The sequence below is a fragment of the Stegastes partitus genome, unplaced genomic scaffold, assembly GCF_000690725.1.
Source record: "Stegastes partitus isolate 25-593 unplaced genomic scaffold, Stegastes_partitus-1.0.2 Scaffold308, whole genome shotgun sequence".
In the NCBI taxonomy this organism is placed as follows: domain Eukaryota; kingdom Metazoa; phylum Chordata; class Actinopteri; family Pomacentridae; genus Stegastes; species Stegastes partitus.
The window spans coordinates 174666-186440 of record NW_007578039.1 but is presented as its reverse complement, the minus strand read 5'-3'; the positions used below and the strand labels follow the sequence as shown (position 1 = coordinate 186440).

The following is an 11775-nucleotide window of genomic DNA, read 5'->3' as shown; positions in this document are numbered from 1 at the left end:
CAAGAGGATGACAGGTTTTCAATGATTCAAAAAAAAAAAAAGAATCTAATTATCAATATAGTTGGGCCAGTATTGTGTAGATTGTTGAACTGTAAGGGGAACAGGGTGTCTTGGATGTCTTTTACAAGTACAATGATGTGTTTTGTGCCCGTTATTGTGCATTTACAGTGTACACCAATGTCATGACAGTCTGTATATTGTCTCTCAGTAAATAAAAACCACTGACTAATGTTTGAATTTGTAATCCAAGGCCTCATTTATATTACAAAAAGTATATTGACGTAGAGTAATTTCAAAGAATGTCACTGAAGTTTTGTTACATCCATAATAAGAAGACATCTCCCTTGATTTTGATACACAACACACACGTTTTGGATCCCACATTTCCCATAAATGAGGCCTGAAAACTTTTCCACCTCAGAAATCAAATGTGTGCAGGCTTCAGTTGGAAGTTTAATCTGCAGTATTTACAGCTTAGAATCTGTGTAAAGAACGCACAACACTACAGATTTTTCTACTTTCTTGCTGCTCAGCTTTCCCTAATTAGCTCTTGCTTAAAAATTAAAGTGACACAAGCCTTCATGTGATGGAAATGCTAGGTTTGATGCAAATCTTTTCTGAGCAATACCAGGACACACTGTGATTCGAATCATTTTGTGCAAACGTTGCTCTACTTTAATAGTGTTTGCAGTCTACCCACCGTCATGAGACATCTCTCTCAAACTTGTGTTTAAAATGTAAATGTACATATTGGTGGTGAGCGTGTGGCGAGAATAAAAAAAAAAACATACATAAGAGAAGAAGAGTTTTCATGTCTCCTTTGTTTAACTTTCAGAGCATTTATGGGAAACACAACAAGCGTTTTCATCATTAGGTTTATTCTGCTGACAAACTCATCCACAGCATCGATCAGTTTCACACAGTTCTGCACACTGAGGGGAGGGGAGAGGGGGGCAATAAGGGAGCTGACACAGCAATCCCAAAGTAAACATAGCTTCTTTGACTATAACAACAGGCTAAACAATATCCATGTAAACTGAAGCCACTGTTCTCGCAACAGTGAAGAATGCAATCAGCACGAAAAGGAATTATTCTTAACAAATGAAATTAACCATCATCCGACCCAGTATGAAGCCGGTGTAAAAAAAAACTATGTGCTCCATGATTTAGTTCTCCTGACACACAAAGATCACAAAGCATGTTCTTTACCGATTCTTTTCCGTTTTACAGGAGTAGTTTGACATTTTAGGAAATACATAAGTTTGATTTCTTTTGTGGAGTTTGACAGGAAGGTCTGTAACCTCTCATACAGGTCTGCTCAACACAGCGTTAAGGCTACAGCCAGCAGCCGGTTAGGTTCGCACAAAGACTGAAAAAAGCTCAACTGGCACTTCCCCTACAAAGGGCTCCACAGCTCACAATTCAACACATTATAACTGGATCATCTGGTTTGTTGAGGAGTACAAAATCCAACAATTCACAGGTAAACAACAATTCATTGTGGGTTATGTACAAGATTGTTGGTTGCAGCCTGGAGTCCAGAAATAGACACATTTCTGTTTTAAATGTTGTTTTTTTGTACAGATGAAGTAAACATGAAATAACGTGTTAATCTGTGAGCTTTAGAGGTGCCGCTGGGTGAATTGAGTCACCGTCAGGAGGCTGCTTCCAGTCTTTTTGCTGAGTTGTGTTAACCGGCTGATGACTGTTAACATACATTTGAACAGGCAGACAGCAAAGTCGTATTAATCTTCTCATCTGAAAAGTGCTTTTCTCAAAACGTGGACTTTTAAATATGCTGCTATCCACCTCTAACAAATCTACACGAGCTACATCAGTGCTTCACAAGAGAGAATGACTTTTCAGACGCTGACACACCCGGCAGCTTTAGGTGATTACACAACATTAGTTGGGGCAAAATGTGGAGAATGAAACATGTTCGTACATGTTTTTGCACAAAAAATAAAGTTTGTGTCAACTTTCAGGGATGGGTTTCTCTGAAGCAGCTTTAAACTACAGTTACCTCTGTTTTATCATCACTGGAACAAAGATAAATAACCTCTGTGAAACTCTGAAGACACAAGAAAGGCTTAAACAGTTTAGTTTTCTGTAGCAGCCAAATTAGCTCTGGGTTGAGATTGAAGATTTTGAGTATTCTTTTCTGCCAATGCAGCTCTAACATGTGGAGTGCCTCAACATGGCAATATTACAGTGGGGAGAGTGTTTCCAGCCGACAGACTTTTGGGCTGAAGGGAAGTGTCTGCCACAGTAAAACTTGATCTAATTATTTCTACCAGTGGTTCTGTGTTGCCTACAATCCCACCTGGTGTTTCCGCAACCGGTGGCTGTGTCTTCAGTGTACTTGCTTAGTGTAGGCATCGCAACAGCTAAGGCAATGTTTTGGAGTGCCGGCTACAGTGCAGGTTCAGAGGAGAAGCTTCTGGGATGGTAGAGCACACGTCCTCCTCTCAGGGCAAGCACCAGGTGAAGAACAGAGCCTCCCTGGATTTTATAGTCTGCTGCTGTTTTCTCATCGTTCCTGAGGATCAAGGAGAGGCACGTTAGAGCAGAAGATATTAGATCAGCAGCTTCTATTAAAAGACAAACTCTCCAGTGTATTGGGCCATCTGTCAGTCGAGCTGTCACGCTTATGTTTGAGTCATGAGTTTGCAGCTTGTTTCCTGTCCCACTGAGTTCAGTTGTTAGTCAGCGGAGTCTTCCATGTGAAACTGGCAGGTGAGCTCCTGCAAGCTTATGACATGTAAGTTCTGGACTGGTCCAAGACGACTAATGGAAAGGCAGGCATGCCAGGATGAATACTTAAAATTAGACTGGAACAATGTACTGTTTGGATTTTGTATAATGCATGCTACAAAAATAAAAATCTTCAGTCAACAGACTTTGTAAAAGAAAAACTGGCGAGTGACGGTTGGGATTTTGGTTATATTTAGTTATGATGGGGTTGGCTGGTGACGTCTGGGTGCACTCTGTTGTTTTTACTCTCTAGAAGTGCAATGCTGCAATAATCGATCAGTTGTCAAGTATGAAATAAATCGCCAACTATGTTGCTAATCAATAATTCTGGGGTTTTTTTCCACAGAAAAAGGTCACCGTTTTCTAATTCCAGCTTCTTAAATTTCTTTTTTCTACTTCTCTAAACTGAAAATGCCTGGATTATGGAGAAATCAAGACATTTGAAGATGTCGTTTGGGCTCTAAGAAACACTTAATTGACATTTTTCACCATTTTCTGATGTTTTATAGACCAAACAAGAAACTGACTAATTGAGAAAATAATCAACAGATTAATTGATAATGAAAATAATCATTAGTTACAGTCCTGTTAATCTGTCACTTGGGTGGGTTTAAGCACTTATTTTACACAATTGTATTATGTGTTGCAGTATTGCAAGTATTGTATCATGTTTTTTCAACATTTATGTGGTCTATATATTTTTGCAATTATTTTAACAGACAGTGTGATGTATGTGAGTCATGATTTTAGGGGGTATGGTCATTTTTTTGCATTTCTTTTCCACTTATATAAATATTTGTTTAAAATTCTGTGATTTTTTTCTACAGTCTGTACCAAACAAGAATGTTCCCTCATGCCAGGAGAATAAAATTTATAAGTTGCGGCACCACAAGCTCCGTCTATAACAGCATGTTTCATACATTTTACCTTTATCAAAAAAAAATTGCTGCCCCTTGGATATGGCACTTGAGTGTACTGCTATAATGTTTTGAATAACAGTTCAGCTATACAGTTTAATTTAAATTAAATAAAGAGTAATTACTTTTCTGCAGCAGATAGCTGCTACAGTGGGCATTTACTGCACAAATATTATGTATTATATGTGGGATTTACTTACAAAAAACTCAATTGTATTGTTTTGGACCTTTCACAAAGGAATAAGCAGGCATTTGGCAACACAGGCAATCCTTGCTAGCAGAAAAAAACTGACCGTCTATGTATGTTCTTTAAATTAAATGCATACATTTGCAGCTTTATCCTTTCATAGTTCATGCATGTTGATCTTACATCTGTTTTCCACTGTAGATCAGCCTCTGCTGCTGAGGAGGGATCCCCTCTTTCTCCTCCACCCTTTCCTTAATCCGCTCCACCTGGATGGAAATAACAGAACATACAATTCAGCCCTCAAACATAGTAAATAAATCTGCAAACAGCACAAATGAGCTTTTTTTCTTTTTCATCATCACATACCTTATCTGTGGGCTCTATATCAATCTCTATCTCCTTGCCAGTGAGTGTCTGTGATAAAATACACTTTGAAAGTTAATGTTAAGCAAATTATGATAACAGATACAACAGATAACTCACTCAGTAATAACCGTTATTAAGATGACTGGTTATCAAAACGGGCTAGTCGTAATGTTTGATATGACTTACCTTCACTTTAATCAGCATCTTTGTTGACCTGTTTTTATAAACTTCACTGGAGTGGGTTTAGCAAAATGACAGTATGTTAACTGAATCTATGAGTCCACCGGCAACGGGATGAAAAATAATGTCTGAATTGGATATTTTGGTGAGGAAAACTCGATATTCCTTCTCTTTCTGGAATTCAATGGGTGTTTCCTGTGTTTGTCACTGAATCCCACCGACTCCTTGTTGCTGCGTCGACTGTTCCGCTTCACTTAAAATCGGGCTAACTTGCTTTATTTAATATCAAGAAGGCACCGAATTTAGCCTAAAATTATCTTACATTAACGCAAGCACCGCCCATACAAAAAGCAAACCCAAATGTATTAGTTAAGTACCTAGAACAATCTTTACGACACCAGCGCAACGTGGTGTAAAGCGTGTCTCGTATTTGTAGTTTTGGGCTGCTTGTCGCCTACACGCTGAGGCCCTTTAAAAACTACAAGGCGGCTGTCAGTTGGTGTCCGCCTCCGTAAAGCTTCCCGCGCGCTGAGTGGAAAAGGAAGCGGCGAGGCACAGGCAAAATCAATCATACTTTCCGGTAAATACTTTCTTTTGCTAAATACACAAGACAGTGCATTCGTTGAATAATTATTAGCTTTTTGTTAGATAAACAGTTTTGCAATGCTATTAAAGTGTATTAAATTGTGCCACTTTAAACTAGTGTAACCTTGAATTTTGACGTCGGGGCTTAAGGGGCAGCGCTGTACTGATTTTTGCAGTATGGTGAAGCATTTGGACACTGCTAAGCTAGCTGAAGATTGGCTTATTACATTTGCACAACGTAGTAATTACAGCTGTGGCCACTGTAAACTCATTTTTGAACGCGAAAAGGATGTTAGGCTGCATATGAGTTTCCCCTGAACCCTAATTACATCATGCCCGTTTGTAGTTAGTGGCATTTCGTGACCATATGAGTGCATGAAGCGAGAAAAAAAGGGTGCAAAACCCAGAAAAGCGTCAGCACAAAGCTGCCATCTTGATACCTGATCTCCATCTTTTTCACAGAGTCACTTTCCAGGACAACATTTTCTTTTCCTGTCACACTACCGGCTCAACTTGTGTCCAGAATGCCTCGCATTGAGAATGACATCAAGCTGGACTTTAAGGATGTGCTCCTCCGGCCAAAGCGGAGCACGCTCAAGTCTCGGAGCGAGGTGGGTAATCCAGCTGTGGATTTTTTCCACATGAGAATCGACTGACCTAATTACAGATGTTTCCATTTTCTCAAACCTTTAGTTGTCCCTGTGAAAGGGAGGACACGTCATGGGTGTTTGGTTGTTTTAGCAGCTGCTCAGATAATGCAAGTGCTGAAGCTTCAGGCACAGACCTGTCATCTGTCACATGTGGCCTCATGCTGCTGCTCTGGTCTTCCACTATCACACGGTTAATCATGAAGAGAACTTCAAACTGCTAAGATAAATGTTTCACTAGTTAGTGGAATAAATCTGTAAAATTATAAAGTACACTAAAGTCTTGCTGTCCTTGTCTCCATCAGGTGGACCTGATGAGGAGCTTCACATTCAGAAACTCTAAGGGCACCTACAGAGGGATCCCTATCGTGGCTGCGAACATGGACACTGTGGGGACCTTTGAGATGGCCCTGGCTTTGCATCAGGTACGTTATGCATTTCACAGGTTGTGTAGACATGTTTAATGTTTCATTTTAGGGCTGCAACTATCTTCATTGTTCATTCATCTGTATTATTTTTTTGATTAATCACTATGCATTGTTTCCCAAAGCCTCAAATATTTTGTAAAGAAAGACAGTTTAATTTGCTCTGGTACAAATATTGTTACTGTGTCACTCATAGGAAGGCAAGATGACTAAAGAAGTGAAGCAAAACTAGGTGAACCTAAACTGAAGCTAAACTGTGAACACTGATGCCTAATAATCCCTGTATTACGTGGTGGTCAGATCAGGTCCTGGCTCCGATACCAGTTTTCACCAAAGCCCAGGTTAAAAATAAGACGCAACCAAGCCTTTCTGATTCTTGTTTCCACATACAACAACTTAAATACATGTGGCATCTTTGCTTTTATCCTTGTAATCATAATGAATAACACAACCTGCTGTGTGTTACCTGTCCTGACTCAGAATCCTGGTGACGTTTTTGCACAGGGACAGATTACAAGCATATCTAATATTTTAGAAAAACACATAAATCTAATTTGTTGTGTTTATTTATTCACTCCAATATCTTCCTTGCTGTGGCAAATTTTACTCCTAGTGGCCATTAGATGTCACTGCACCGTCCACAGTCAGCATTCTGAACCTCTGTATCCTTGTTGTAACACATGTCTTCATGAATATCCTTATTAATGTGTTTTTATTTGTTTCTTCCACCAGTTCACTCTCTTTACTACGATCCACAAACATTACACCGTGGATGACTGGGTGGAGTTTGCAGCAAAGCATCCTGAATGCCTGGAGGTAATAAAAGAGTTCATTATCATGTAAGAAGTGGAAGTTTGTAAATGATGGAATGTACTGTGAGACAATTCTGTCCCCTCTCTGATCATTTCTCAGAGTTTAGCAGTCAGCACAGGGACCGGCGACGGTGACTTTGAGAAGATTTCAGCCATCGTGGCGGCGCTGCCACAGCTGAAGTACATCTGTGTGGACGTGGCAAACGGCTACTCTGAACATTTTGTCCATTTTGTCAAAGATGTCAGACAGAAGTTCCCGTCCCACACTATAATGGTCAGTAGATCTCTAGTAATGCCCTTAAACTACAGCGCGTAGAACTGAGCAACTGGGATGAGTAATGAATAGAAAAATTTTGTATTGTGTGTTTCGCTCAGGCAGGAAACGTGGTGACGGGAGAGATGGTGGAGGAGCTCATCCTCGCTGGTGCTGACATCATCAAAGTAGGCATCGGACCAGGTGATCAAACATTTTGGCTCCTTACCATTAGACTGAGGATACACATATCATAGGCTGTAATGTTGCTACCAACAAGCCTTCATCACTCCTGACAGTTTTACATTATTAGCTTGTAAATGCTTCACAGATGCTTCCTGTGTCTCTACTGAGAGGCATTCATGGTTGAGATGTAGCAACCCTTGTTCATGCATCACATAAGAAATAATGAACCAAACTTCTGCTTCCTGTTTGACCGCAGACTAGTCATCTGTTGACTGTGTGTCTTCCTCTTCAGGCTCTGTGTGTACCACTCGCAAGAAGACAGGGGTTGGCTACCCTCAGCTCAGCGCTGTGATCGAGTGTGCAGATGCAGCCCACGGCCTGGGTGGCCACATCATTTCTGTGAGTGACTTGGTCTTTTTATAATTCACTCATGACACAGAATTTCTACACAGTCCTTGTTAAGAATTACTGTTTAAGGAATATTAGGATTTGGAACATAGCTTTACTGTTGTTTTTTATTTGAGTTAGATGAGAAAATTGATAACACTCCTGTGGAGGGTGACAGGGGTTTGGCGCTGACATTAGGAGGAAGCATCTAGAAAAAAAAAACACACAGGCACAGGGAGAATATTCAAACTCCACACAGAGAGGCCTGTAATATTGGATTTTATAACTCTTCCGCTGTGAGGTGACAGTGCTAATCATTGTCCACCATGTCTCCCACACGCTCACATCTACTCCCTCACTATTCACCAACAGATGGGAGACACATGGCTCAGCTCCATTCATTCATTCATTTCTATTTTTTATTTATACCTCAGAGAACACATTAAGGGACAGCCCTCATTTTCAGTGGGTACATATAATAAGTGCAGACACACTTAAAATCAAATAGCAATATAATAAGCATACATGGCTATAATAGATAAAAACATAATTAAAAATGAGGCAAATAACTGCCTGTTCATAGCCCTCTGTATTCTTCTGGTATGGTCCTTTGTTCTCAGGATACCGCTGTTTGTTTGAGTTGTCACCCTGAGAATGTGCAGCCTTATCTTTTGCTCCTGGCTGCACATATACAGCCACGATAGACAGACAGTGACACTCATAACAGGTTCTGTTTTTTTTTTTCCCTCCTTTCCTCTCTTCTCCATCACAGGATGGGGGATGTACCTGTCCGGGAGATGTTTCAAAGGCTTTTGGCAAGTCTTAGTGCTTGAACTCCAACTATTTTAAGAATTGTTTCCATTAAAACAGGCTTGTCACTGTTTGGCTGTTTCTGTGTGACTCTCAGGTGCTGGAGCGGACTTTGTAATGCTGGGTGGTATGCTGGCTGGCCACTCAGAGAGCGGAGGTGAGGTTATCGAGAAGAACGGCAAGAAATACAAGCTGTTTTATGGGATGAGCTCAGACACAGCAATGAAGAAACATGCAGGAGGCGTGGCTGAGTACAGGTCAGTGGCAATTTTTTTTATAACAGTTTTCCTGCTACTGTTAAACATATCTCTTCTGAGAGTGATTCTTTCATTGTGTGTGTTTTGTTTTTTTAATTTGCTTCAGAGCATCAGAGGGAAAGACAGTGGAAGTTCCTTACAAAGGTCCTGTGGGTGAGACAATACGAGACGTCCTGGGAGGGGTCCGCTCCACCTGCACCTACGTCGGGGCAGCCAAGCTGAAGGAGCTGAGCCGCAGAACCACCTTCATCCGGGTCACCCAGCAGCTCAACACCGTCTTTGGCAACGACAGCTGAGCATCCAGCTCGATCGCACTTTGGATGGAAAGAAGTCTGCAACACTGCCTGTCTGACTCCCGGATGCTGTTTGTGCATTGTCCATGTGCAAGTGAACAGACACGTATACTAATACCTAAATACTGCCCTTTTTATCTTCTTTTTTTTGGGTACAAGTTTAAGTTGTGCAATTTAAAATTTCATTTAGTTTTAGTGTTTTATTTTTGACTTCCCTCACATTACCAGATATATTTTAAGTTTGCAGCCTCTGAGTCACTTTAGACTCTGGATGTTTTCACTTTTTTCACAAACTGTTTCAGGGGTCAGTGTTTCTCTAAACAGCAACATGTAAACTAGAGCACTAACTCTCGAGCTCTTATCATCGCAATGCAAAGTCCTTAGTTGTTCTTCTTACATCCATGCAAATATGTGGCTGTTTGGAAACAGTATCTACAACACGTCTCAGTGCTCTGTGCAGAGATGATACTCCAAGCCTTTGTCACCAACATAGAAAATTATTGCAAACGTCTTAAAGTATTTGTAAAGCCTAAATAATTCCATATATATGCAACTGCTGTAGTTAGTTAGATTTAATTTTTTCAAATATCAATCATTCCATCGCTCTTGTTTTGCACTTTAATGATTTTTAATCTGACGGTCTAGCATTAGTCTGCCTTGCTGTCTCATGGAAATGCTTCGAGACTACAGTGTAATACATTAGCACGCTGAATACAATATTAGAGTACAGACAGCACATAGCAATGAAGTGCTGAGTGCATAGCGGAAGTGTTACTGAATATGAGTATACCTGCAGCTTTTGTCTTCAGTGGCTCTAGCTGCTCCTTAACAATACCAAAGTTTGCGTTGGTTTACTTCGTACACATTCACGGTTTCATTTATGATTCGTTATAAAGTCAGCTGTCATTCCCTGGAGTTAGTTTTGGACGGTTAATGTAGTTACTCCATTTCCAGTTGTTTTGATGTGATGTGTGTTGTTTAATTTTCTTATTGTCATCCATTGGTGTGAAGTGACGAAAAAAGGATTGTTTTTATGTTGCCAAAACATGAAGTTAAAATGCTGGGATGTCTCTTCACATTTTATTCAGTCAATAAAAAAACATTCCACATCTTATCATTTTTATGGCTTTATTATTGATTAGATCATTTACAGTGTAGATAAAAAACATGCATTTTTTTCCCCCTTGTTGCTATTCAGACTTAATAAAATCAAAGCACTGTGAGATCCTGTAATAACTGAGAGTATTGATGCATTCACAGCCAGTAGATGGAGACAAACACCTGAAAGTGGCAGGCAGAGATAAGTAGAAATATTACTGTTACAAGTTTGTCTCGACATTAGAAGCAAATCCCACAACAACAACAAAAATTATTTCAATGCAAAGACATTTAGCTGAAGTTATACTGATTATAGTGTATATGTTGTTAATATACTCAAAACTTTCCCCTCAGGAGTCTGGTACTTATGTTGTGTCACTATGTATTCATTTGACAGCAACCACCAATCAGCTGCATTAATACTCAGCAGTGTCACTGAAAGCGATGATCAGCAAAATCCCATCAATTACAAAAGCTGACAAACCAGCTCTGTGATGAATGGACTACCAAGAATTTTTCCACAAGAACAATTACTCTGGTTAGAGTAGCCGGTCATTTGATCATAGTAGACATTTCCATTCTTTCTGTAAACTCTCCCACATGAACATTGCCGCTGCTGCTGGGACACTGCGAAAGTATTCACCTTTCCCAGTCGGACAAATGGAACCAGGTCCGATTTGTTGACACTTATCACATCGGTGCTTATTACTTCCCTTTGGTGCGGTCCACTTCTGCTAAAGAAGGACAGTGAGGAGTCAGCCAAGTTCCAAAACACCTCCACAATCTCAGGTCGTGGTTCTGCCTGATCTCCATTCTCTCCCTGATTTGTGATTGGAATAGAACAAACCGAGAGTTTCTGTCCTGATTTGGTCGTGTCAGTTTTCTGCATCCCCAAACCTTCTGACGCATCAGCGTAATCATCATGGTCTGTTGTTAGAGAGCTGAGCTGGTTGTCTTGGCAGGACAGTCCATAGACAGGTCCAGCCATAAAGTTGTTTGCCGACTGTTTGTCACAAAAACCAATTGTCCAGTCAAACTCTTTGGGAAGTCTGACCACCCACCTCTGAATGTTGGGATCTGCATGGGTGCCACAGATTAGCAGAGTGGCAGAGCACTGCCCCAGCCAGCTATTATAGAAAACCTTTCTCTTGTCTGTGGACAGTGACATGCTGGAGCCTGCAATCTGCGGGTCAAAGGTCAGATTTGAACTTGTGCCAAAAAACTCCTCGTGGTTCTCAGGGTCAACCAGAGTCAACAAGGATCCCCAGAAGTGAGACGCTTGCTCCATCATCTTTTCACCACCCACTCTTATCTCCTGCACCAGTTTGTCTCGATGGCTGCCAGGCTCCAGGCCTTATGCTTGGCATCCTGCTAGGTTTCATTTTTCACAAAATAAATAAGCTGAACTGGATTATGACTTGGCAAATGTTTGTGGAAGGCTTTGGGTGTAAAAGACACTGACTGGTAGTAAAAAAATAAATAAATAAAAAAGCAGGCAAACTTTAAAATTCAGGTAGAAGTCATCCCTTGATTATTCAGCAAAAATATCCATATTAATTTACATTTTCTTGATTTATATTTAGTCTTTTGGACTGTCAGCTTTGCTCAACTCATCTTG

General features: G+C 40.4%; 2 protein-coding genes across 2 annotated transcripts; one reads left to right on the top strand and one right to left on the bottom strand.

The window, feature by feature from the left end:
- Positions 1-861: 861 nt before the first annotated feature.
- On the bottom strand, positions 862-4589 carry nedd8 (NEDD8 ubiquitin like modifier). Its single transcript, XM_008283377.1, has 4 exons — positions 4411-4589; positions 4225-4272; positions 4042-4124; positions 862-2539 (listed from the first exon to the last, which is right to left on the bottom strand). Exons 1-4 carry the CDS (start codon positions 4426-4428, stop codon positions 2413-2415), a joined length of 276 nt encoding a protein of 91 aa, XP_008281599.1. The 5' UTR covers positions 4429-4589; the 3' UTR covers positions 862-2412.
- A 355-nt stretch (positions 4590-4944) lies between these two features.
- On the top strand, positions 4945-10173 carry gmpr2 (guanosine monophosphate reductase 2). The gene is made up of 10 exons (XM_008283378.1): positions 4945-4984; positions 5452-5600; positions 5942-6061; positions 6794-6877; positions 6974-7147; positions 7249-7330; positions 7605-7711; positions 8472-8514; positions 8607-8766; positions 8873-10173. Exons 2-10 carry the CDS (start codon positions 5514-5516, stop codon positions 9060-9062), a joined length of 1047 nt encoding a protein of 348 aa, XP_008281600.1. The 5' UTR covers positions 4945-4984; positions 5452-5513; the 3' UTR covers positions 9063-10173.
- Positions 10174-11775: the final 1602 nt, after the last annotated feature.